This window comes from Phodopus roborovskii, unplaced genomic scaffold, assembly GCF_943737965.1.
Source record: "Phodopus roborovskii unplaced genomic scaffold, PHOROB, whole genome shotgun sequence".
NCBI lineage: Eukaryota > Metazoa > Chordata > Mammalia > Rodentia > Cricetidae > Phodopus > Phodopus roborovskii.
In genome coordinates, this window is record NW_026126576.1 from 8,396,331 (window position 1) to 8,418,686 (window position 22,356).

General features: G+C 35.5%; 1 protein-coding gene across 1 annotated transcript in view; it reads left to right on the forward strand.

The window, feature by feature from the left end:
• Positions 1–22,356, forward strand: part of Cntn6 (contactin 6) — a 197,064-nt gene that overhangs the window by 164,748 nt on the left and 9,960 nt on the right. The window contains exons 10-17 of the mRNA XM_051203481.1: positions 564–739; positions 1,086–1,203; positions 1,780–1,938; positions 3,596–3,745; positions 7,593–7,663; positions 15,520–15,754; positions 15,877–15,992; positions 17,928–18,114. Coding sequence (XP_051059438.1) covers positions 564–739; positions 1,086–1,203; positions 1,780–1,938; positions 3,596–3,745; positions 7,593–7,663; positions 15,520–15,754; positions 15,877–15,992; positions 17,928–18,114 — 1,212 coding nt within the window. The remainder of the gene's footprint in view (positions 1–563; positions 740–1,085; positions 1,204–1,779; positions 1,939–3,595; positions 3,746–7,592; positions 7,664–15,519; positions 15,755–15,876; positions 15,993–17,927; positions 18,115–22,356) is intronic.

Sequence of the window (22,356 nt, forward strand, 5' to 3'; positions counted from 1 at the left end):
GTACGCTTGGATATTGGACAATTTACTGGATTATTTTCAATCTACCAGGAACCAAATTTAAATAAATAAACAAACAAACATAACTTACTCTCCCTTTCCCCAAAATGATCAATGACCCGTAGTCCCTTCATAACAATGGGTTTCATAAACACCTTCATGATCTATGCTTCAGTATTGACTTGCTTGATCTAGTGCCAACAACCACAGATACTATGAGGTCATCAATGAAACAGCCATGTCATATCCAGACAACATTGCTGCTCCGGATTCCCAAGCTATGTCTCTGATGATCTTTTTGCCCCCTCATCAGCTCTGTTCCTTGATGATTTTGGGGAGAAGGTGATACAGAATACTCATTTGTCTATAACTTTAAACAAAAATGGAAGTACAAGACTGTTAAAAAAAACAGGAAGAATATTTTCATGCTGAATATAATGGTGTTTCTTCTTGTGTTCTTTTGCTTTTTTTTTACATAAGATAATAGAATAACATTCAAAAACATGTGTTTTATAACCATTTGCTCACATTTTCTAAGCTTGTAAAAACTAATCTTTTCTCAACAGAGAGAACTGTCATTACAACACCACCATCTAAAATGGATGTTACAGTCGGTGAGAGTATCGTTTTACCATGCCAAGTGTCTCATGACCCCACCATGGAAGTGGTATTTGTTTGGTACTTTAATGGAGATGTCATAGACTTAAAAAAAGCAGTGGCTCATTTTGAAAGAATTGGGGGAGTAAGTTTCTAAAATTGTTAAGTTCTTAATAAGGCAAGGCATGTTGTACGTGAATCCACGTAGTTCATAATCATTCTCTTTGTCTTCATTTACAGACGTAATCACTATCTGTGCAAAAAGCTGCATGTTATGCTTTATTTTATGTGTTTCACAGAAATACTTGTTTTCTAGATGCAATTAAAGTAAAAGGGATAATAAAAGGGATCAATTATAGAAAATTATAATAACCTTACTATATCTTCTAATTTCAAAACTATCTTATGTTTAATATCCACCCAGCTGTAAAGAAAATGGGACCCGCTGTGTGTGATTATGCTTTCATCCTGTTCCCTCTTTCTGTCTTCAGGAATCTGTGGGGGATTTAATGATAAGGAATATTCAATTAGGCCATTCAGGAAAATATCTCTGCACAGTACAAACAACACTAGAACGCTTGTCTGCTGTGGCTGATATCATTGTGAGAGGTGAGCAGAAATGATGAAAGAGAGCTTCCATATTTTATTCATGATCAGAAATGCCCATGCATAAATGGCAACTGTTTGAGAAATTAAATAAGGACAAGGGGATGACAGAAAACCAGAAGTAACTTCCTGTTTTGTAAATTTCAAGAATGCATTCTGTGGTTATGGCCAATAGATGACTGTGCTAAGCACAAAGTGCCAAATCCTAAAATTTAGACTGCCCTCCTATTTGTAATAAGTTATTAGTGTCAGAACAGAATAAAATGTATAGGTATTTACATTTGTCCTTATTAGTTATATTCACTTGTGCTACATTTAAGAGACAATCAGTTGTTATATGCTATCCAATAAATGCATTACTAGTATACCATAATCTCTAGAGGTGGTATTTATAAGTTATTGGTTTATCTGGATAACACATCTTGATAAGATAGATGGTATAGTGTTTAATCCACAATGACTACCTTGTATTTATTAAGTAATTTTGTCTATATATGGCAGGTAAATTAAGCCACTCTAGTCCTCAACTGATGTGTTTAAACATTTCCAGCACAGCCATCCTGAACAATATCTTTCCAGGTCCCCCTGGTCCTCCAGAGGATGTAAAAGTGGAACACATCTCAAGTACTACCTCCAAGCTGAGCTGGAGACCTGGTCCTGATAATAACAGCCCAATTCAAATATTTACTATTCAGACACGTACACCCTTTTCTGTGGGCTGGCAAGCTGTTGCTACAGGTAAGTGATATTAATATATTATATTAATAACTTAATAATATACTAGATAACTCTAAAGAAAAACAATAAATAAGAGTAGATAGGAAAAAATAAACTCAGGTCTTAAATTAATGAAGTAGAAATAATAAAATATGCAATAGAAAAAACCCAATAAAATAAAGAGTTGGTCCTTTGAAAAAAAATCAGTTTTTAATCAAAATAACCAAAGGAAAACTAAATAAGATACAAATTAAAAAGACTGAGAAATGAAAAAACATTCCAACAATGAGGAAATAAAGAGAATCATAACAGTCTGTATTCTACTGGAAAATCTAAAAGGAAGGAATTAATCTTGATTCTTGATATATAGGGCATACCAAAGGTAAATCATCATGAAATAAATCATTTAAACAGACCCCAAACACATAGTTAAAAGGAAGCAGTAATTAAAAATATCCCAACAACAACAACATCTAGGGCCAGATAGATTCAGTGCAGATTGCTATGAGACCTTCAAAAGAGAACTATGCCAAGATTCCGCAAGTTGTTCTGAAAAATAAAATCTGAAAGATATTTCCAAATCTTTTTATTAAGTCACTGTTGCCTTAATGCCAAAATTATACAATGACTCAACAGAATCAAAAAACAAACAACAAAAAAGAAATTATAATTTAACATTCCTTATAAAAAAAGATACCAAATTCTCAATAAAACATTTGACACAAAATTTAAGACCAAATTAAAAAGATTTGTTCCAAGATCACATTAGCTTCATTGAAGTGATGCAGGGATAGAAGGGATTTGTAAATCAATAAACAGTCTATAAGACAGAAACTACATGATAATTTCATTACATGCAGATAAAATATTTGAAAAAATCAACATCCTTTTATGTTAAAAGTGGTGGAGAGAGTAGGGATATGAAGACTAGGAATAGGACATATCTCAATGTAATAAATGTAATTTGCACCCAGGCAGTAGCCAGTGTCATTCTAGAAGGAGAGCATGTTCTTACTCTAGAATCTGCATTCTGAGTAAGAACATTCTCTTCTTTCCATATATGTTCTACACAGTAATACGACAATTGAAGGGAACCAGGGGGAGACAAATAGGAAAGGAAGAAGTCACAGAATGTTTATTTGCAGATATTATAATATTATTCCTAACAATCCCTAAAGACTCCAGAAGGACATTCTTATAGCTGAGAAATGCTTCCAGTAAAGTAACAAGATACCAAATTAACACACAAAAAAATAATAGCCTTTCTATATTCAAATGACAGACTTAGAAAGAAATGATGCAAGCATTACCTTTCATAATAGCCTCTTATAATAACTCTAACTAAGCAAGTGAAACCTTTATATAATAAAAACTATAAGACTGTGAAGAAAAAAATTGAAGATCTACATAGGATGGAAAGATTGTCCCCAGGCTTATTGAAAAGTAGGATTAACATCATGAAAATGACCAGTGTACAAGAAGCAATCAATAGATTCAACCTGATTCCAATCAACTTTACACATAATCCTTCACAGATACTGGAAAAAAAATTTGAAACTTCATATGGAAACAAATGCAAAAAAATAAGTATAATTTTTTGTTCTTGCCTAGTGCCTATTCATTTCTTAGGTGCTCAGTTCTAATTTTTTGTTCTTGTTGTTTTGTTTGTTTACATTAGTCCCTGAAATTCTCAATGGCCAGACATATAATGCAACAGTAGTTGGTTTGAGTCCTTGGGTGGAATATGAATTTCGTGTTGTTGCTGGGAACAATATTGGGATTGGAGAGCCAAGCAAACCATCAGAATTGTTGAGAACCAAAGCATCAGGTAAGAAAGAAACCAATGTTTGCAGAGTACATGGAAGATCCTTTTTGTCATAGTTCTTAAAGAAGAGTTCCTTGGGCTTTAAAGATTGTAAGAACAAACAACATTAGCATTGATGAATTAGTGTTTCTAGTAATCACAAATGTATTGGACCAAAACCAGGTGAATCCCATTCATGCCTTTCTCACAATTGAATTTAAGTTGGAGAACTTAAACAGATTTGTAAAAATAGCTTTTCAGGAGTAATATGTAATACATTATCTACTCAAGCTCCAATAGGGAATCTGTAATTGGAAGGTGTGTTATAGTTTGTTCATTAGATGGTGGTAAAGAATTAATATAACATCATTTGGCCCAGCCAATACTCATTTGCATACAAACACTGAGTATCAGCTGGTTCACTGAACAGCAGAACCCAAGTGAAACTTTGCTCCAATCATGTTCTTGTTTTTAAAAGTTAATTTATTTTTTCTATTCCAAACCCAGTTTCCACTCCCTCTTTTCCTCCCACTCTGTCCACTCCCTCCACACCCCCATTCTCCCATCTGCTCCCTTCTCCTTCCCATAGGAAGTCTCCTAAACCGGTCCCATCATTTAATTGAGGTAGCACAAGGGAACCTCTCGACACTCCCACCCCATGTTTCTAGGCTGGGCACACTCAGGTCTTCTTAAATCCTTTAGAACAGACTTTCTTTGTCTCACCCCAGCCTTCACTTCTAGGGTAGCATCCCTAGTCTTTTGTCATGCAAAGCAAATAAAATTCCAATTCTCTTTCAGCCAAAGAAATGCAAAATCTCTTTGTTCTTGCTACCTTAGTTTAATGAACAAAACATGAGTTTAGTTATTTCAATAGCTGCCTTTTAAAGGAAAGTAATTTTATTTTTTAATTTTGTGTTGTTTTTGTAGTGCTAGGAACTGAATTCAGAGGCTTTCTCATACCAGTCAGGCAATGCACATCCCATCCCAGTCACCACACTTTTGCTTTAGAATGGATTAGCAAAACAAAATAAATTTGAAAATATTGACACTAAATCATGCTGAAGTCTGTAGGAACATGGGAACTTCCTTTATTTTATTGAGAATGGACTAAGGAACAGGACCTAACCTCTTTGTTTCAAACTCTAACTGTGATTTTTATACCCAAAATTGTTCAAGTTGTGCCCAAAAGAGTCTTTTCATTGTTGTTTAATGAGCTAACTGCATTAACTCTGGCCCTTCATCCATTCATCATGAAGGATAGCAGGAGAAGGACCCAAGAAATCCTGAGGCCAGGGAACATACAGGGCAGTGTAAGGGGAATGTTTAGGGGTAAGCAAGAGTTTGGTGAGCTTCCAGTCTTGGAGGACCTGTCTTGTGTTGATTGATCAACTGGTTGTGATGCTCTGCACACCACCTTTGTGCACGTGTACAGCCAAGCCAGATAACTTTTGATTGGTTCCTTGCAACGAGGAGGGCATCTTATCTCCTAGTGACTAGGGCAGGAGGGCAAGGTCAGATAATCACATATTGTCTCTTTTCTAGCCTGTCATGGCTGCTAAAGCAGGGTGCTGGCCCCTTTAAAGTAACACTTTACGATCCACCCAGAGGAGTGGTAGTGCAGTAGCTTCAGATTCACCTTAGACCCAAAGATTCAGGTGCAACCCCTGAGTTTGGACACTAACTTTAGGTTTTTTTTTTTTTTTTTTTTCTGCCACTTGATGACTTGTTGCTTTGGTAGAGATCCCAGTGTGAAGTTAATGCAGTAACATTTGTATGCCTACTGCTGCTTACCATTATCACTATTCTGAACAGTAAAACTTGGAAGTTTTCATACCTTCTACAAACGTACACTGTGTCATACTAAAGTACCTGCCCTCCCCCTCTTTCTGGCAATCAAAGAATAACTGTTTTTCATTGTGGTTATAGTATTAATATTAGTTCATGTTAGAATGAATAAAGAAAGGAGAGTTTGAAAATATGGCTCAAATTTTTTTTTTCATATATATCTAACTGATTTCACAGACTCATAGATGGAGGAGAGCTGGCATCAGGGTGCCCTTAAACATTAAAGATGCCACTGCTAAGACTTTATGAGTCTATTAACTCGGGATAAGAATCTTTTTTTTTGTTTGTTATTTTTTTTAATTTTATTTAATTTTATATATAACAGTCCAATTAAATGAAAACAAACATTTATACACAATATTTGCTCAAAATTTAAGAGCTTGCCAGGTGGTGGCGGCACAGGCATTTAGTCACAACATTCAGAAAGCAGAGGCAGGGGAGCTCTGTGAGTTCCAGGTGAGCCTGGCATACAAATCAAGCTCAGGACAGGTAGGGCTGTTGCACAGAGAAACTGTGTCTGGAAAAAAAAAAAAGTTAAGTGCTCTTTGCTTCTTGCTTTTCTGAAGGACCTGACTTGGATTAAGTTCATAGCACTCAGACTTAATGGCTCAAAACTACCTGTATTTCCAGGTCTAGCACCCTCATCTGATTTCCCAGGACCACCTGCAAATGCATGGTGCACATTTCCACAAATACATAAACACATAAGTTTTAAAAAAAAACCACATCTTTAAAAGGAAATATTTTTTCTGCTTCTCATTACATTGGAAACTAGAAAAAAAAACACACTTTAGTTTTTGTAAAACTGTTATCAAAGCTAACTATGAAGTCTTTTATACATGTGAAGCTGTCAAGATATGTGTATGTGTGTGTGTGTGTGTGTGTATCAAGTAACTCTGTAGACATTAGCCTGATCATGCTGCTTTTTGACAAAGTGAATGAACATTGACAATACTTTGAAAGAAAACTGACATGAATAGTTGAGCTAGTTGAGCATCCTCCCACACACAGACACACACACATACACACACACACACATACACACACATACACAAACACACACACAATTTCATCTTTGATTGAAATCCTCAACCACAGTCTGAAACCTTAATCCGGACTTGTAAATCTTGAACAAAAATGGTTCCCTGTAAATAACTTTACACACAGTTCATCTCTTGGAAAGCATGTGCTGCACTTTACCCACTACTAAAAATTTAGTGTGCTTTTGCTATTTTGTCAACAGATGGAATATTTTAATCTACTTAAGTATATAATAAAATCTGTATTCTGACTACCTACTCCCTTTGAGATACATACTAGTAGTTCTTTTGCTTACAATTTCCCTTGAACCATGTTTACCCTGCAGTTCTCATAGACTCTGAATAGCATAGAGTCGAATAACATATTTTTCTTCTTATTATAACAATATTATCAGTGTCTTGGGCTTAGATTCAAAGAGTAAGGTGAAGGCATACCCCCTCAGTGACTTTCCTTACAGGAGGAAATTCTGCTTTTACAAGTGAAAAGTTAAAAATTATTCTCATTCTCTCCAGAGTAATGTGAGTACAAGGATTTCATTTTAAATGTTAAAATATCCTGATGGTTAAGAAAGAAAAAACATCCAGCTTGTTTATTGACAAAAAATAATTAATTAATGTACTGCCTGAGTAACTTGTTTACAGCACAACTGTATAATTAGGCACTAAATCAGCAGTGTCACCGTTACCATCTGAATGCAACATCATTTTGCCAATTAGCAGATGATGCATAATAATGTCAAACACACGATGTTACTTGATTTTTAATTAATTTTGGAGCCAAGGTGCCCATGTATCAAACAAAACTGTGTCCTCTCTCTTAGAAATTTGGATATGTGTAAACATCATTTATGTTCATTAAAAATTCAGCAATCTCTCAGTTTGCCAGGGTGAGAGATTTGAAAGGTGAAACCCTCCCAAACAGAACTCCTCTTGATAAAGTCATTTCTTTCATCCTAACCATCCACATTTCTCTTGGTTTTTCACAGTCCCCATAGTGGCACCAGTAAATATCAATGGAGGCGGTGGAAGCAGGTCAGAACTCATCATTACTTGGGAGGTAATTCTCTGTCCCACTAAGTTATTTTTGAAGGAGAAACATTTAGTTAGCCAGGGAGAATACTAAAAAACAACACGGCTTTATTTGACTGCTGCGGAGGATATATAAAAATTCAATGCAAAGATGTACATCACCCTAACAGTAAATTATTTAGGGATGGTATTATGTAATTCTTATTTCTATTAAAGTAAAAGAATGTGACTAACTCAGTTCAAATTGTTCCACATATAAGAAAAGCAATATCAGAATATACTGAGCAGTGGTCAGTACTATTGTGATTATGACTACGTGGATCAGGTACTATTTTATTGACTAGCTGTTTAATTCTTTTATTGTGGATATTGTAGACTTAGTAGAGCACAGCCAAAAATTGATTATTGTTCTAACAGTGCTCCTTATAGCATAAACTGTTCTTTCCCAGCAGCTAAATGAAATCTGAGAAGCATCAAATAGCTTTCCTGGTCATTTTATTTCATATTAATATATAGATTCATTTTTCTTTTACAGATTACATATTGTATTATCTTTTGGCTTCATAAATGTGAAAACAGGTGTGCCAAACCTTTTGACATTGCAACATGGGGTTACCACTTTGCAAATTGTCATCCTGGAATGCTGCAATTGAGATGTCAAAAAAGAGTATAATTAAAAAATCCCTCCTAACATTTTAAGTAAATTTTCTATTTTGTGTGGAGCATCATTCATGCATTCATGCATTCATTCATGCCATATGCAGCCTGCTGATTGAAGGTTGGGCCTGGGTGATTTAGTTTCACCCAGTCTATTTGTTTCATTTGTTGCTCCACACTTACTTTGCCAGGAATTCTATAGCATGAAGGTGATTTTACAAAGACAGTGCTTAGTTGGTTATAACCAACACAATAGATGTGGCCAGGTAAGGGAAAGCCAAGTAAAGACAAAATTGCTGCCAAATAGCCTATGAAACAAAATTCTACAACAGTTATGTGATGCAAATGTCACTAATGGCATGGTTGACGAATTCTGCACCAGATAGAGAGAGTGAGAGAAGAGACTGGGAGGCAGTTGTGAGACAATGTTAACCATTAATCCTACCTATATGGGGGTGAGACTAGGGAGTGAATGCTGCTTTCCTCTAGATTCTAAATGACAGTGAGACATCTACTGCAGCTGCCCTGCAATTGGTCCTTGCTTCAGTACAACTTGTTTCCTGTGGGTATTAGGGAGCACAGGCCTTAGCTGGTGGGGTTCTCTCCATAACTACCATTTGGTAGGAGCTATGAACTAAGCACAGGAGCTTCCAGGCCTAAGAGACAGGGAAACCACATTTGTGGAGAACTGTGGGGTTTTGTGGACCACCGAGAGAGACTCATGCCCCCCAATATGGTTAGACTGTAGGGTACAGAGCTGTCATCTAAGAAAATTGAAAGAAAATGTGGTTTTATCTGGGCACTTGAGCACAGGACTTTTACCCCATACTCTTTTATGTTGTCCTAACTCATGGTGAACAGGGTTTTCCTGTGAGGCATTAAGCAGCCAGCCAAACATGATTCTTGGTCATTTGAATTTGAAGTTTCAAGTGAGAGTAGCTACAAAATTACTTTTGGTTTTGATGGCGATTTAAATATTCATCAGAGACTGTATAAGAATCTTTCTTCCAGTAGACATGAGTTTTGTTGATTTCCTACCTTGTTTATTTCCAAGATCAGAAATACTCTGGTTCTTATATCATTGTTTTATTTATTCTATATATGTTTTGGTAGTAATGGTGGCCTATTTTGCATTTTCATGAATTTAAAATTGCTACATTGCAACATTTGATATCATATTGATATCAGAAGTAAATCAGATATAAACAAATACAAACTGAATGAGTTTTTATTTTATGGTCTCTAATAGTTGAAGTATGAAGAAATATACCATATCCAATATGACTATAAAAAGGAATATAGGAAACAACATTATGGAATAAAGGCCTATGACTGAACTTGGCACACTTCTTATACATAGTGAAAATATTGAACATTGTGGATAATTTTGTTTCCTTTATAAAGTTTCACTCTATCATTATAATCCCAAAGATTCCATATCCACAGAATTTAAATGTGTGACTTTTTCCTGAATTTAAATCTACTTTTCTTTTCCTTTTTCTAAAAATATAAATTAGAAACAATCTTATTTTATATATCAACCCCTGTTCTGTCCCTCCCATTCTCCCATGGCTCCCATGAACCCCCATATCATCCCTCTTCTGTTCCATAGAAAGGGTAAGGCCTTCCATGGGGGAGTCATCAAAATCTGTCACATCATTTGGGGCAGGTTCTAGGCCTTCCCCAATGTGTATAGGCTGAGAGAGTATCCTCTATGGGGAACGGGCTCCCAATGTCCACTTGAACACTAAGGATAAATGACCAGAGGTCCCTTAGACTGCCCAGGCCTCCTCCTAACTGACAACCATGTTCTATCATATGCTGTCCATGATTTCCAACTTTTTCAGGTCAGTTGTTTCCGTGGGTTTCTCCATCATGGCCTTGATCCCTTTGTTCATCAGTCTTCCCTGTCTACAACAGGATTCCAGGAATTTAGCTCACTGCTTAGTTGTGGGTCTCTGATTCTGTTTCCATCAGCTACTGGATGAAGGCTCTAGGATGGCATATAAGGTAGCCATCAATCTCATTATAGGGGAAAGGCATTTAAGATAGCCTCAACCCTACTGCTTAGATTCTTAGTTGGTGTCATCCTAGTATATTCCTGGACATTTCCCTAGTGCCAGATTTCTCTTGAAACCTATCCTGGCTCCCTCTGTTAAGGTATCTCTTTTCTTTGTTTCCTCTATTCTTCACTGGACTCAATCTTCCCTATCCCTCATGTCTTCCTCCCCCTTCTCCCCTTCTCTTTCTCTTACCTCCCTCTCCCCTCCACTCGTGCTCCCAATTTGCTCCTTCTCCTGGCAACCATGTGTGTCTCTCTTAGGGTCCTCCTTATTTCCTCACTTCTCTGGAGGAGTGGATTTTAGGCTGGTTATCCTTTGCTGTATGTCTAATATCCATATGTGAGTGAGTACATACTATGTTTATCTTTTTGTGAATAGAGTACCTCACTGGTTTCTTTAGTTCCATCCATTTGTCTGCGATGTTCAAGATGCCATTTTTTTCCTGCTGAGTAATACTGCATTGTGTAAATGTACCACATTTTCTTGGTCCGTTGAGGGGCATCTAGGTTGCTTCCAGTTGCTGGCTGTTACAAATAATGCTGCTTTGAACATAGTGGAACAGATGTCCTTGTTGTATAAATGTGCATCCTTTGTATATATGCTTAAGAGTGCAATTACTGGATCTGGAGGTGAACTGATTCTCAATTTCCTGAGAAAATGCCTCACTAATTTCCAAAGTGGCTGTGCAAGTTTGCACTACCACCAGCAGTGGAGCAGTGTTCCTCTTTCTCCACATCCTCTACAGTAAACTGTCATTGGTGTTTTAGATTTTAGCCATTCAGCATGTAAAGATTGTATTTCAGAGTTGTTTTGACTTGCATTTCCCTGATAGCTAAGAATGTTGACCACTTTCTTAAGTGTCTTTCAGCCCTTTTTGATTCCTCTATTGAGAATTCTCTATTCAGTTTTGTACCCCATTTTCTAATTGGATTGTTTGATATTTTGGTGACTAGCTTCTTGAGTTTTGTTTATTTTGGAAATTAGCCCTCTATCAGATTGGGGTTGCTGAAGACCTTTTCCCAGTCTGTGGGCTGCCATTTTGTCTTGCTGACTCTGTCCTTTGTCTTATAGAAGCTTCTCAGTTTCAGGAGGTCCCATTTATTACTTGTTGATCACAGTGTCTGTGCAACTGGTGTTATGTTCAGGAAGCTGTCTCCTGTACCAATTCATTCAAGGTTACCTCATACTTTCTCTTCTAAAAGGTTCAGTTCAGTGTGGCTGGATTTATTTTGAGGTCTTTGATCCATTTGGACTTAAGTTTTTTGCATGGCAATAGATAATGATCTATATACAGTCTTCTACACATCATCATTCAGTTATGCCAGCACCATTTCTTGAAAATGCTTTCTTTTTTCCACTGTGTAATTTTAGCTGATTTGTCAAAAATCAGTGTACATAGGTGTATGCATTGATATCAGGGTTTTCTATCTGATTCTTTTGGTTTACTTGTCTATTTTTGTGCCAATACCAAGCTGTTTCAGGACTATAGCTCTATAATAAAGATTGAAGTCAGGGATGGTGATGCTTCTGGAAGTTCCTTTATTGTACAGGGTTAGTTTGGCTATCCTGGGTCTTTTGTTTTCTAAAAATAGTTATTATTCTATCAAGGTTGTGAAGAATTATGCTGGGATTTTGATGGGGATTGCACTGAATCTGTAGACTGCTTTTGGCAAGATTACCATTTTTACAATGTTGATCCTACGTATCCAATAACATGTGGGATCTTTCCATTTTCTGGTATCTTCTTTAATTTCTTTCATTAAAGCCTCAAAGTTCTAGCAGTGGTGGCACATTACTGTACTCCTAGCACTCAGGAGGCAAAGTCACATGGACCTCTGTGAGTTTAAGGCCAACCTGGTCTTCAAAGAGAGTTCTAGGACAGTCTCCAAACCTACAGAGAAACCACGTCTCAAAAAACAAAACAAAACAAAACAAAAATAGACTAAAAATTCTTGTCGAATAGGTTTTCCACTTGTTTGGTTAGCATTACCCTAAGACATTTTATATGGTGTTTGTACCTATTGTAAAGGGTGTTGTTCCTCTGATTTCTTTCTTAACCCATTTATGGTCTGTAAATAGTAGGGCTACTAATTTTTTTTTTTTTTTTTGAGTGAATCTTGTATCCTGCCACTTTGCTGAAGGGGTTTACCAACTGTAGAAGTTCCCTGGTAGAGTTTTTCTGGTTACTAATGTAATCTATCATATCATCTGCAAAACTGAAATTTTGACTGTTTCCTTTCCAATTTGTATCCTGTTGATCTCCTTTTCTTGTCCTATTGCTCTAGCTAGAACTTCCAGTACAATGTTGAAGAGATAATGAGACAGTGGACTTTCTTGTCTTGTTCCTGATTTTAGAGGAATCACATTGAGTTTCATTCCATCTAGTTTGATATTGGTTGTTGGTTTACTGCACATTGCTTTTATTATGTTTAGGTATGTTCTTGTTATCCCTGATCTCTCCAATACCGTTATCACGAAGGGGTGTTAGGTTTGTCAAAGGCTTTTTTAAGCAACTAGTGAGATTATCATGTAGTTTTTCTTTTTCAGTTTGTTTATATAGATTACATTGATAGATATTCATATGTTGATCCATCCCCTCATCTCTAGGATGAACCCTACTTGATCATTGTAGGTGATCTTTCTGAAGTGTTCTTGGATTCAATATGCCAGTATTTCATTGAGTGTTATTGCATCAAATCTCATGAGTGATATTGGTCTGTAGTTCTCTTGTTTAGTTAAACCTTTGTGTGGCTTACAAAAAGAGTTTGGCAGCATAGCTTGTTCCATGCACTGTTATACTATGAGAACCAGTTCTCAAGGAGGAGAGTTCCAGATCATTTCTATATTTACTCTATCTACTCTTTTGTGTGAATCATACAGTATTTAGTCATCCAAATTCTTATTTTCAAAACCAGCCTGCAAGACAGTTGTGACTTGGCCTATATTTGTTATTAGATTTGATTCATATTAAATATGGTTGAATATTATTAATCCATAATCAATTTATTTTTTGCATTTTCTCAGGAGCATGGAGAAATTTCCTTCATGCTATCATTATCTGCTATGTAGATCTCTTCTTAAACATATGGTTCTCAGACCATATGAGATAAATGAATGGGAGAAAATAGATGAGTCACATTTTAATCATGTAAAACTCATCTATTGAACTCAATCCTTTCTCAGATGAACAGCATGATAAAAAGTGATTTGCTTTAATAAGAATCGATTGTAGTTCTCTGCTTACTGAACCAAACATTGCAATCACATTTGAGAATAAAGAAGCTTCAAAATAAATGTACTGCAAGTTGCTGAATTCTAATAAACATCTTGTAAAACTTTCCTCGTTAAGTAGTTAATTCTGGTCTCCCAACACACAAAAGAAAATGTCTTAACTCTTGTCACATGTCATCTGTGTTTGTGAGACTGTCTCATATGTGGTTTTACTCTGTGTTTGTGAGACTGTCTCATATGTCATAAATAGAGACTAGTTTGGGTCAACTCAGTTAATGGGCACATATTTTAAAGCTACATAGAAAGTAAAAAGGTCTTGAAAGAGTGCATCTAAGTAGACAGTCAATGGAGTAAGTGGAACATGGTCCATCACTGTATACCACAGGCATTCTAATCCTACGGTCAGGTATTCTTGTAGTCAAGGCCCAGTTCTCCTGGTTTCTTGTTGATGAATGAAGCTGTTTCCATTTCCCTTGCTTGGCGTTTTGTGCCTGGCTATTATCAAAATTCTATTTTCTCCTTACATATTTTAGAGCTTTTAAAGATATTTATTACATTCATTTATTTTTTATTCCTGCATGTGGGTGTGTGTGTGTGTTCCTGTGCATGCACATGTGTATAGGGAGGTCAGAAGATAACTTTCAGGTGTTTGTTTTTTCCTACCATCTTATGAATCCAGACATAGATCTCAGGTCAGCAAAATGGGCTACAAGTACCTTTACCTGCTGAGCAAACTCTCTTTCCCAAGAGCTAAAAACAATAACAAAACAAAACAAAATGAAAAAATCTTAATCTCTATTTCCCCAATGTTCTCCCTTTCTCATATCTTCTACTTACTGGCTATGCTGATTTTATTTCATTGCCCTCCAGACCCCATGCTTCATATTGAAACTCTGTATGTAGAATCAATTGGGTTTATTAGTTGCTAGAAAGCTTAAGGTATTGATAGCAGAATTCATCACAATATTAGGGTATATGGCACACGGTGCCTTTGGCTGTGGATTGTGTAACTGGAGGATTTTGTGCAAGCAGCAAGCTAAAGGGATTTGGTAAGTAGATGTGTGACTATAAAAACCACTGGTAGTGAGTTACATCAGTTTCACATTACAAAAAATAAATAACAAATTAATGTAACAGAAGTAACTTTTACTACATAAAAGCAGCAAATTCCATGATTCATAAATAATATGAAGCTATGATCAGGTTGGATATTTGTCTAATTTGAATCATAATATTTTTTCTTTCTGAGTTCATATAATTATATTTTTTACATAAAAATTCTGAAAGAACACGTGCATACTTTTGTTCAGGAGGAAGACGTTAACTGTGCTGTGTGGAATTTGAGTTTTGGAAATTCACAATGTGTATATATTCTTTATGTAAGGAAAAATGCACTCTGATGCTATTTGTGAAACACAGGCTTTAAAATAATGAGAGCTTTTTTATGCTTTTAAAGAAAATACTTTATTTCTTAAGGTGAATGGTACTAAAAAGTGAGTATGTCACACTCATCTTAGAACTTCTTAAAATATTGGAAACTATACATATTTAGCAAGAGATTAATAGCTAATAAGTTAATTTGGTGCAGAAGTTAAAAATTCATTTAAGATTATGTTGTAGCGTGTATCATTAAAGCTCTCAACCTTCTAATATACTTTATCATTGCATTTATGAATTATGGAAAAGAAAAATATACATATATACTACCTGATTTATATTTCTTTTTGAAAACTAAAGCTATCTATATAGGTATCATGCATTAGAATCATTTTCCTAAATGGTACTTTAAATAAAAGTATCTTTAATTCATCATTAAATATTATAATTATCCATAACTGCTTCTATAGAAGAAATATCAAATAATCAGTAAATATAATAATAGTTCAAAAGATTTGTATAGGATGACTCAGTGGTTGATTACATTCTGCCCAAGTCCATTCCAGAAGAACTACAGAATGGCGAGGGATTTGGTTACATCGTCATGTTCCGGCCAGTGGGCTCAACCACCTGGATGAAGGAAAGGGTAGCACTTGTGGAATCATCAAGATTTATTTACAGAAATGAAAGCATCATGCCACTGTCTCCTTTTGAAGTCAAAGTAGGAGTGTACAACAATGAAGGAGAAGGATCCCTGAGTACTGTGTCCATTGTCTACTCTGGGGAAGATGGTAAGCTGCCTTTAGTGCTTGGATGCTATAACTTATAACTGTACAATTCGCTTTTTTCTCTCTAGTTTTGTGTTCTTTGAAGCTCTCTATTAAAGGTGGTGATGTCTCTTCCTTGATGATAGAACCCCAGCTGGCCCCAAGAGGAACTTCTGTCCAAAGTTTTTCTGCTTCTGAAATGGAGGTTTCCTGGAATGCAATTGCTTGGAATAGAAATACTGGAAGAGTGCTGGGCTATGAGGTAATTAACATAGACCTCACTATGCAAATATATGCAGCAGCTCACTACACAATAGCGTTTGCACAGGAGTTTGTTTGGCAGCCCTATTTCACATCATGAAAAAGTACATCTGTTGTTACTCAGCTCCACACCAATGTAACCCAACAGCTAAGAGAATCTATTTTAAAAGAAAAATGTGGAAAATGGGGCAAGGGGATGCTAGAGAGATGGATCTATGCTCTTTTCTGGTCTCTACATGCAAAAATGCACATTGCCTCACACACATACATGTACATCCAAACAGTTGCATGCATACACAAATTTTTTTATATAAAGAAAAGAACCAATAATTCATTATGGCTCAAGGTTACAGACCTTAAATATATAATTGGATTTTTGACTTTGGGGTCACACTGAAGACATGTTAGCTATGAGGACACCTGGAAGGGGAACATGCTTGCCATGGCAGCTAGAAAATAAAGATACAGAACAGGTCCAGTTTCACATTACCTCTTTCAAAGGTGTGACCTCAATGATCAACCTCTCTTTAGAATGCACCACAACTCCATAATTTCCTTGGCTGGTGACAAACCACTGGTGTAATACAAGGGCCTTTAGAGCAGCATTGAATATCCAAAATGCAATATTTTAACTTGAGACAGACATGAGGAGATGGAAATGTTTCCAGGTGGTCTTAAACAAACAAATTCACCATTATAAAATATCCATTTTAATAGGTTTATGGTTGCAATTAAGTAAGATGAGTATCCTACAACATTGCAGGTATACATCAAATGTGATGGACATAAATCTGTGAAGAGGACAGAGCTCATATGAATATGAAGTGTTTTTCACACAATAACTTTTTCAAATAATCATGCACCTAAATTATTTATCCAAACTATAGACATTGTATTTTTGGAGAAGGGAAAAGTTAAACCTTTATAGATATTAAGCCACAGAATTTTACTGAGAAATTCAGTTAGAACATGATTTGAAAAGATTTCATCATTAAGTTCAAGGGACCAAAGTGACAAAAGGAAGAACAACAAAGAATTTCCTCCTTTTGTTCTATTTAATCTGTACAGAATGAAGTAAATCACATTTGTAAGACTTTGTTTTATAATGTTCAAGGATTGATGGTATGTAAAAGGAGCATCCTTAACCACTTATTTTCCAATGAGTCAGGTCATGGATATTTTGGGTTTTATAGAACAATAACTTTCTGTATTATTTCCTTGTACCTTTTCTTCATTTTCCCCATAATCCCTCTGAAAGAAACAAAAGTGTATATTCACATGGAAGGTGTTTTTAAAATGATATGCCTAGAGTATCAAACTACTTACCCTCAAACCATGATATTTAGTCAATCTCTATGATCCTATTTGACTCACATTGCTTCTCTACAAATTCTAAGATCAGCTGTTTCTACTTCACCACCTTTGGAATTAATCCTATGCATTCTTTATACTTATAGATACCAACTTGGGGGCTTAAGGGCTGTTAATGGACTTTATATTCTTGTGTCTTATTTTGGTATTCTGAAACAATGTTATTGTATAGCAAGTGATCAGAGTGAGTTGGGTTATTAATTATCCTGTGACTCCAAGAACTTTGAAAGAAATGGTAATATGAAAGAAAATCTGAACTGAAAATTTGATTGATGGCATGGAATTTGTTTTATTCTGAATTATATGCCATTTGTTAAAGTTGATAACCTTTAGATAGTTCATTAATTATTTTGGTAACCTAAAAGTGCTGAGGTTTTCTTCTTTCATGGTAAATATTTCTGGATTATTCTTTATAAATACTAGACATCTATTTGGCTGGTGATGTGTATCCATTTAAATTAAGCACATGTTTTTTTCATTTGTACTTGTATCATCTTACTATACTCCAATAGTTGATATTTTTCAGAAAACAATAACTTTTTCATCATTTGGTTTTATCACTCAGGTCTTATACTGGACAGACAACTCTAAAGAGTCTATGATTGGTAAAAGTAGAGTCAGTGGAAATGTCACAACCAAGAATATTACAGGTCTAAGAGCTAATACGATTTACTTTGCCTCTGTGAGAGCTTACAACACTGCAGGGACAGGACCATCAAGTCCCCCAGTCAATGTCACCACCAAAAAGTCCCGTAAGTACATATCATAATCCAGGTCATGGCACTAATCTGTAAATAGCAACCTTTCCTGTGCTCCATGACCACTTCATCCTAACCACCACATGGTTTTACTGTTGAGTCTGCTTGGCAACTTGATTTGTGTCTTAATTTTTGACACTATATAGCAATAACTTAAATAAGCCACTTGACTATTTTTAGCATTGTAAAACGAAGAGGTTTGATAATGTGTATGATAGAAGAGAGTAGCTCTTAAGACCAGGATATGTATCTCTTTCTACAAAATGTGCTATAATACTTACCTTTTGTTTTTGAAGCCCAGTTGGTTACTTAGTCATCAGACCTTCAATCATCTCACCTGCAATAAAGATAAAAAAGCAAAAAAATGTATATTCTCATAAAATTCAATCAAGGTCAAAAAGATAATTAAACTAGAGGCTTAGATCAAATATTAGTAAATTCTGAGTTTTTATAATTAAAAACATTGTCAAACAATAATCTAGTTACCACTTTAGCAATGGTTAGTCTTTACTTCTCAAAATTTTACCCATAAAAAAATTGTTCCTGGTCAAGTATGCAACCTCAAACATAACATATAATTGTCTGTATTTAATGAATAATATGCCGATTGCACTGTACTGTTCCTTGAGGGAGGTGTGTACATGACTAAATTACTAGCTCAGGTAAAATCACAGGTTACTAGAAATGTATATGAATAGTAGTGAAAAGACCTCAAAGATAATTATTACATTAAGATAAGAGGATGAGAGACACTTTACTGTAGCTATTGATGAGCCAGGACCCAGTCCAAATCTTACATGTACAAACTTTTTGCTCCTTGCCCTAGTTTTTTCCCCAACAATCCCTGAAATTTATAGCCTAACTTTGGACTTGGACTGCCTGATCCCCATATTTTTTTTTTTTCTTCTACAGACAATCATTCTGAATAAATCTCTTTACTGGGTCAACATTGTTTTGTATCTTGAAACATATTTATTTTATTTTAAATTTATGTTCATGAGTGTGTACCTCAGTGTGTGTGTGTGTGTGTGTGTGTGTGTGTGTGTGTGTGTATGTGTGTGTGTGTGTGTGTACCTGCAGATTTCAGAAGATAAGCTTCACAGGTAGATGCTGGGAGCCAAACTCATTTCCCCTAGAAGAACAGTTTGCAGGGTGAGGACAATGACCAGAGACTTCTTAGAACTTAGGGTGCATATGGGACAAGAAGATTCCTAAGTTATGCTTCCTTCCCTTTTTGCTTTCAGCTTTCAGTGATTATCATTAGTTTTGAACAGAGGTAAGCAGGTGACTGACTTCTAAAGATAAAACATGAAGACAATGATTTTGGACGTTTATGTCCCCTTTAGTTACCATATATTTTCCAAATTTAAGTACAGTTTCAAAGTGTCCATTGTAGTAAGTAATAGAAATTCCCCGTGTTGTTTTACTCCATTTTTTCTAACTTGAATTAGAAAGGATAGAAATAATGGTTGACAAAATAGTAGGTAATTGTGTAGTCTTGTTCCTCTTCCTGTTTTACACCGAGTTCACTGAGTCAATGACTTTTTGTTGTTGTTGTTCTATACCTGTATTATGATTATGATAGTTTAAATGGGAGAGGCCCCCATTGAGTATCTGTTCCCCAATTGGAAGTATATGGAAAAAACTAATAGTATGACCTTGATTGAAGCTTTGAAATTTCAGAAGATTCATGCTATTCCCTGTGTGTTATCTCTACCTCCTGTTTGTGGATCAAAGTTTGAGCTCTAAGGTGTTCATACCACCAAGCATTTGCCCTGCCACTATGGACTCTAACCTTCTGAAAATATAAGCCCAATTAAATATTTGTTACAGCAATAAAAAATGAAAAATACAATGGTCATCCATGGTTCTAGAGCAGTGGAGATTTATTTATTGACCTCAAGTTTACAAAGATTGCAGGTGTTCATTCTCTTTGACTGAGAAGAAACAAAGTATTGGGGGGAGGGATTGTTTATAGTTCAACTGTAAATTCAGGCAAAATCAGAAATGTATATGATTAGTATTGAAATTATCCCAAATATGTGTATGCTGTGGTGGTTGATAGTGTTAGAGGCATTTACCTGTAGCTACTGACTCCAGACTCATTTCAAAACTGATCTGTAATTAAATTGAACATATTAAGGTAGTGATGGGAATTGAGCCTGGAAGAGTATCTCTTTCTTTCTCTCTCTCTCTCTCTCTCTCTCTCTCTCTCTCTCTCTCTCTCTGTGTGTGTGTGTGTGTGTGTGTGGGTGAGAGAGAGAGAGAGAGAGAGAGAGAAATCAACAAAACTTTCACTGTAACTTGAGCTTGTTAGTTGAATTGCTCATATACCCTAAATTACATATATATTGGTTTATATCAATTTTGTATAACCTTTAAGGAGCTGTGTCTTCATTTTTTACATCAAGTTTATTCTGTTGACCCAACATGATCCTACAAATAGACTTGAATGAGATTTAGACTAAATATCAAGAATATTATTGATGTTATCTAATAGCATATGATTTCTTCATCAAGTGATGTATATAGCTTTTCAAAGCAGTTTTACTAACTAGGAATAAGTTCATCTACCATGCCATGCTTAGAGAAAAGTAAGAATCAGAAAAGTTTAGGTGAAAGGTTAAACTTGTTCAAGCATTTATCTTTTATATTCACTATTAAATGAAACTGACAAAATCCTTAGAATTCTTAATTTACTTCATAAAAATAAGTCTTTAATCTCTTCCCTCCCTCCCTCCCTCTCTCCCTCTCTTTCTTTCTTTCTTTCTTTCTTTCTTTCTTTCTTTCTTTCTTTCTTTCTTTCCTTCTTCTTTTCCTTTCTTGAAGTCCTGAGGCTTAAGCTTACAATTTTCTGTACCGAGAGGTCCCTGTACTCTATAGCATTCCTCAACTCTAAAAGGCAAGAAGCACTTGAAGATGAGGTTATGCAATTCTGCACAGTATTGCATTTGAATATCAATCACCCTTTGCTTTCACTCTTTCCATATGCAGTATTATAGATCTAAAAATACACAGTTGTAAATACTTTCATGTTAGGTGTAACAACTTTACTCCAACACTGTATTAAAACAAGACAAATGGATTCCAATGTTTTTTAGTTCCGGAGTCTGAGATTTCACCAGGTAGAAGATGAAGGACTTCCATAAATATCTGAAGCAAACTTATTTCCTTGTCTTTTCTGGTTTCTAGAGAGCAGTTATTCTTAGCAGGGCTTGTAGCTCCTTCCTTAGTCTTCCACACAAGTGTGCTGGGAGTTGGTATGGATTGACTACAAACTCTCTCCCCCAGGTTCATGCTTTGAATACCTTTTACTTAGGTGCATGTACTATTTTGAGAGGTTGTAGAAACTTTAGGAGGATGACCACTGATGGATGAAGTATGTTAGAGGGGAAAGTTCTTGGAGATTTATTATCCCTAGCTCTTACCTGATGTGTTCTGTGCTTCAAGGACCAGCGTGGAATGAGCATATCTCTTCTACTCCATATTTTCACAACGATGGAGTCACAGCCAAGCATATAAAATCAATTAACTATGAAGCAAACCCCTGTAATCCATGAACTAAATGTTTTTTTCTTACATTATGTTGTTTCACTTAAGTATTTAGTGATAGCATTAACAAATATAATTATGAAAGAGATTTTTAAATTCAGTCTGTCAGTAGTTTCTCTATCTTTAATGACCTTGACTCGTTCTCCCTCTTTTGAAGACCTATGAGATATGAGGTGTGTTAAATGCCCTGAAATATTCCACAATAATTTCCCTGTTACAGCATTGTGATATTACTCACTTTCATACACCAATCTTTTCCATAAATGGTAGCATTCCCATTGAATATGGGAAAGTAGAACATGGACATGATGGACAAGTTCAGAAATCTTATCCCACTTACCACATGAGCAAGAAATTGACGCCCATCATTTCCAAAGGCTTGTGTTACTTTTGTTTTTTTTAATTTAATTTCTCTACAACAGAGATATTCTTGTTTACATAGATATTCTTGTTTACATTTATATGCTTGAGAAATAAATGCTGAAAAAAAATGTTTTCCCTATTAGTTGTTAAGCTGTGAGCCTGTGAGGCTAAAATACCCACATCCTGTGACCACTGTTCTAATTATTCATTTTCCTCTTCACAATGTTGGCTTTTTTCATTCAAATACTCAAATTCTCTTTTGACAGAAAATCAATTGAGGTATTTTCCCCCCAACATTCCCACCCTGATTTGTATTGTTTA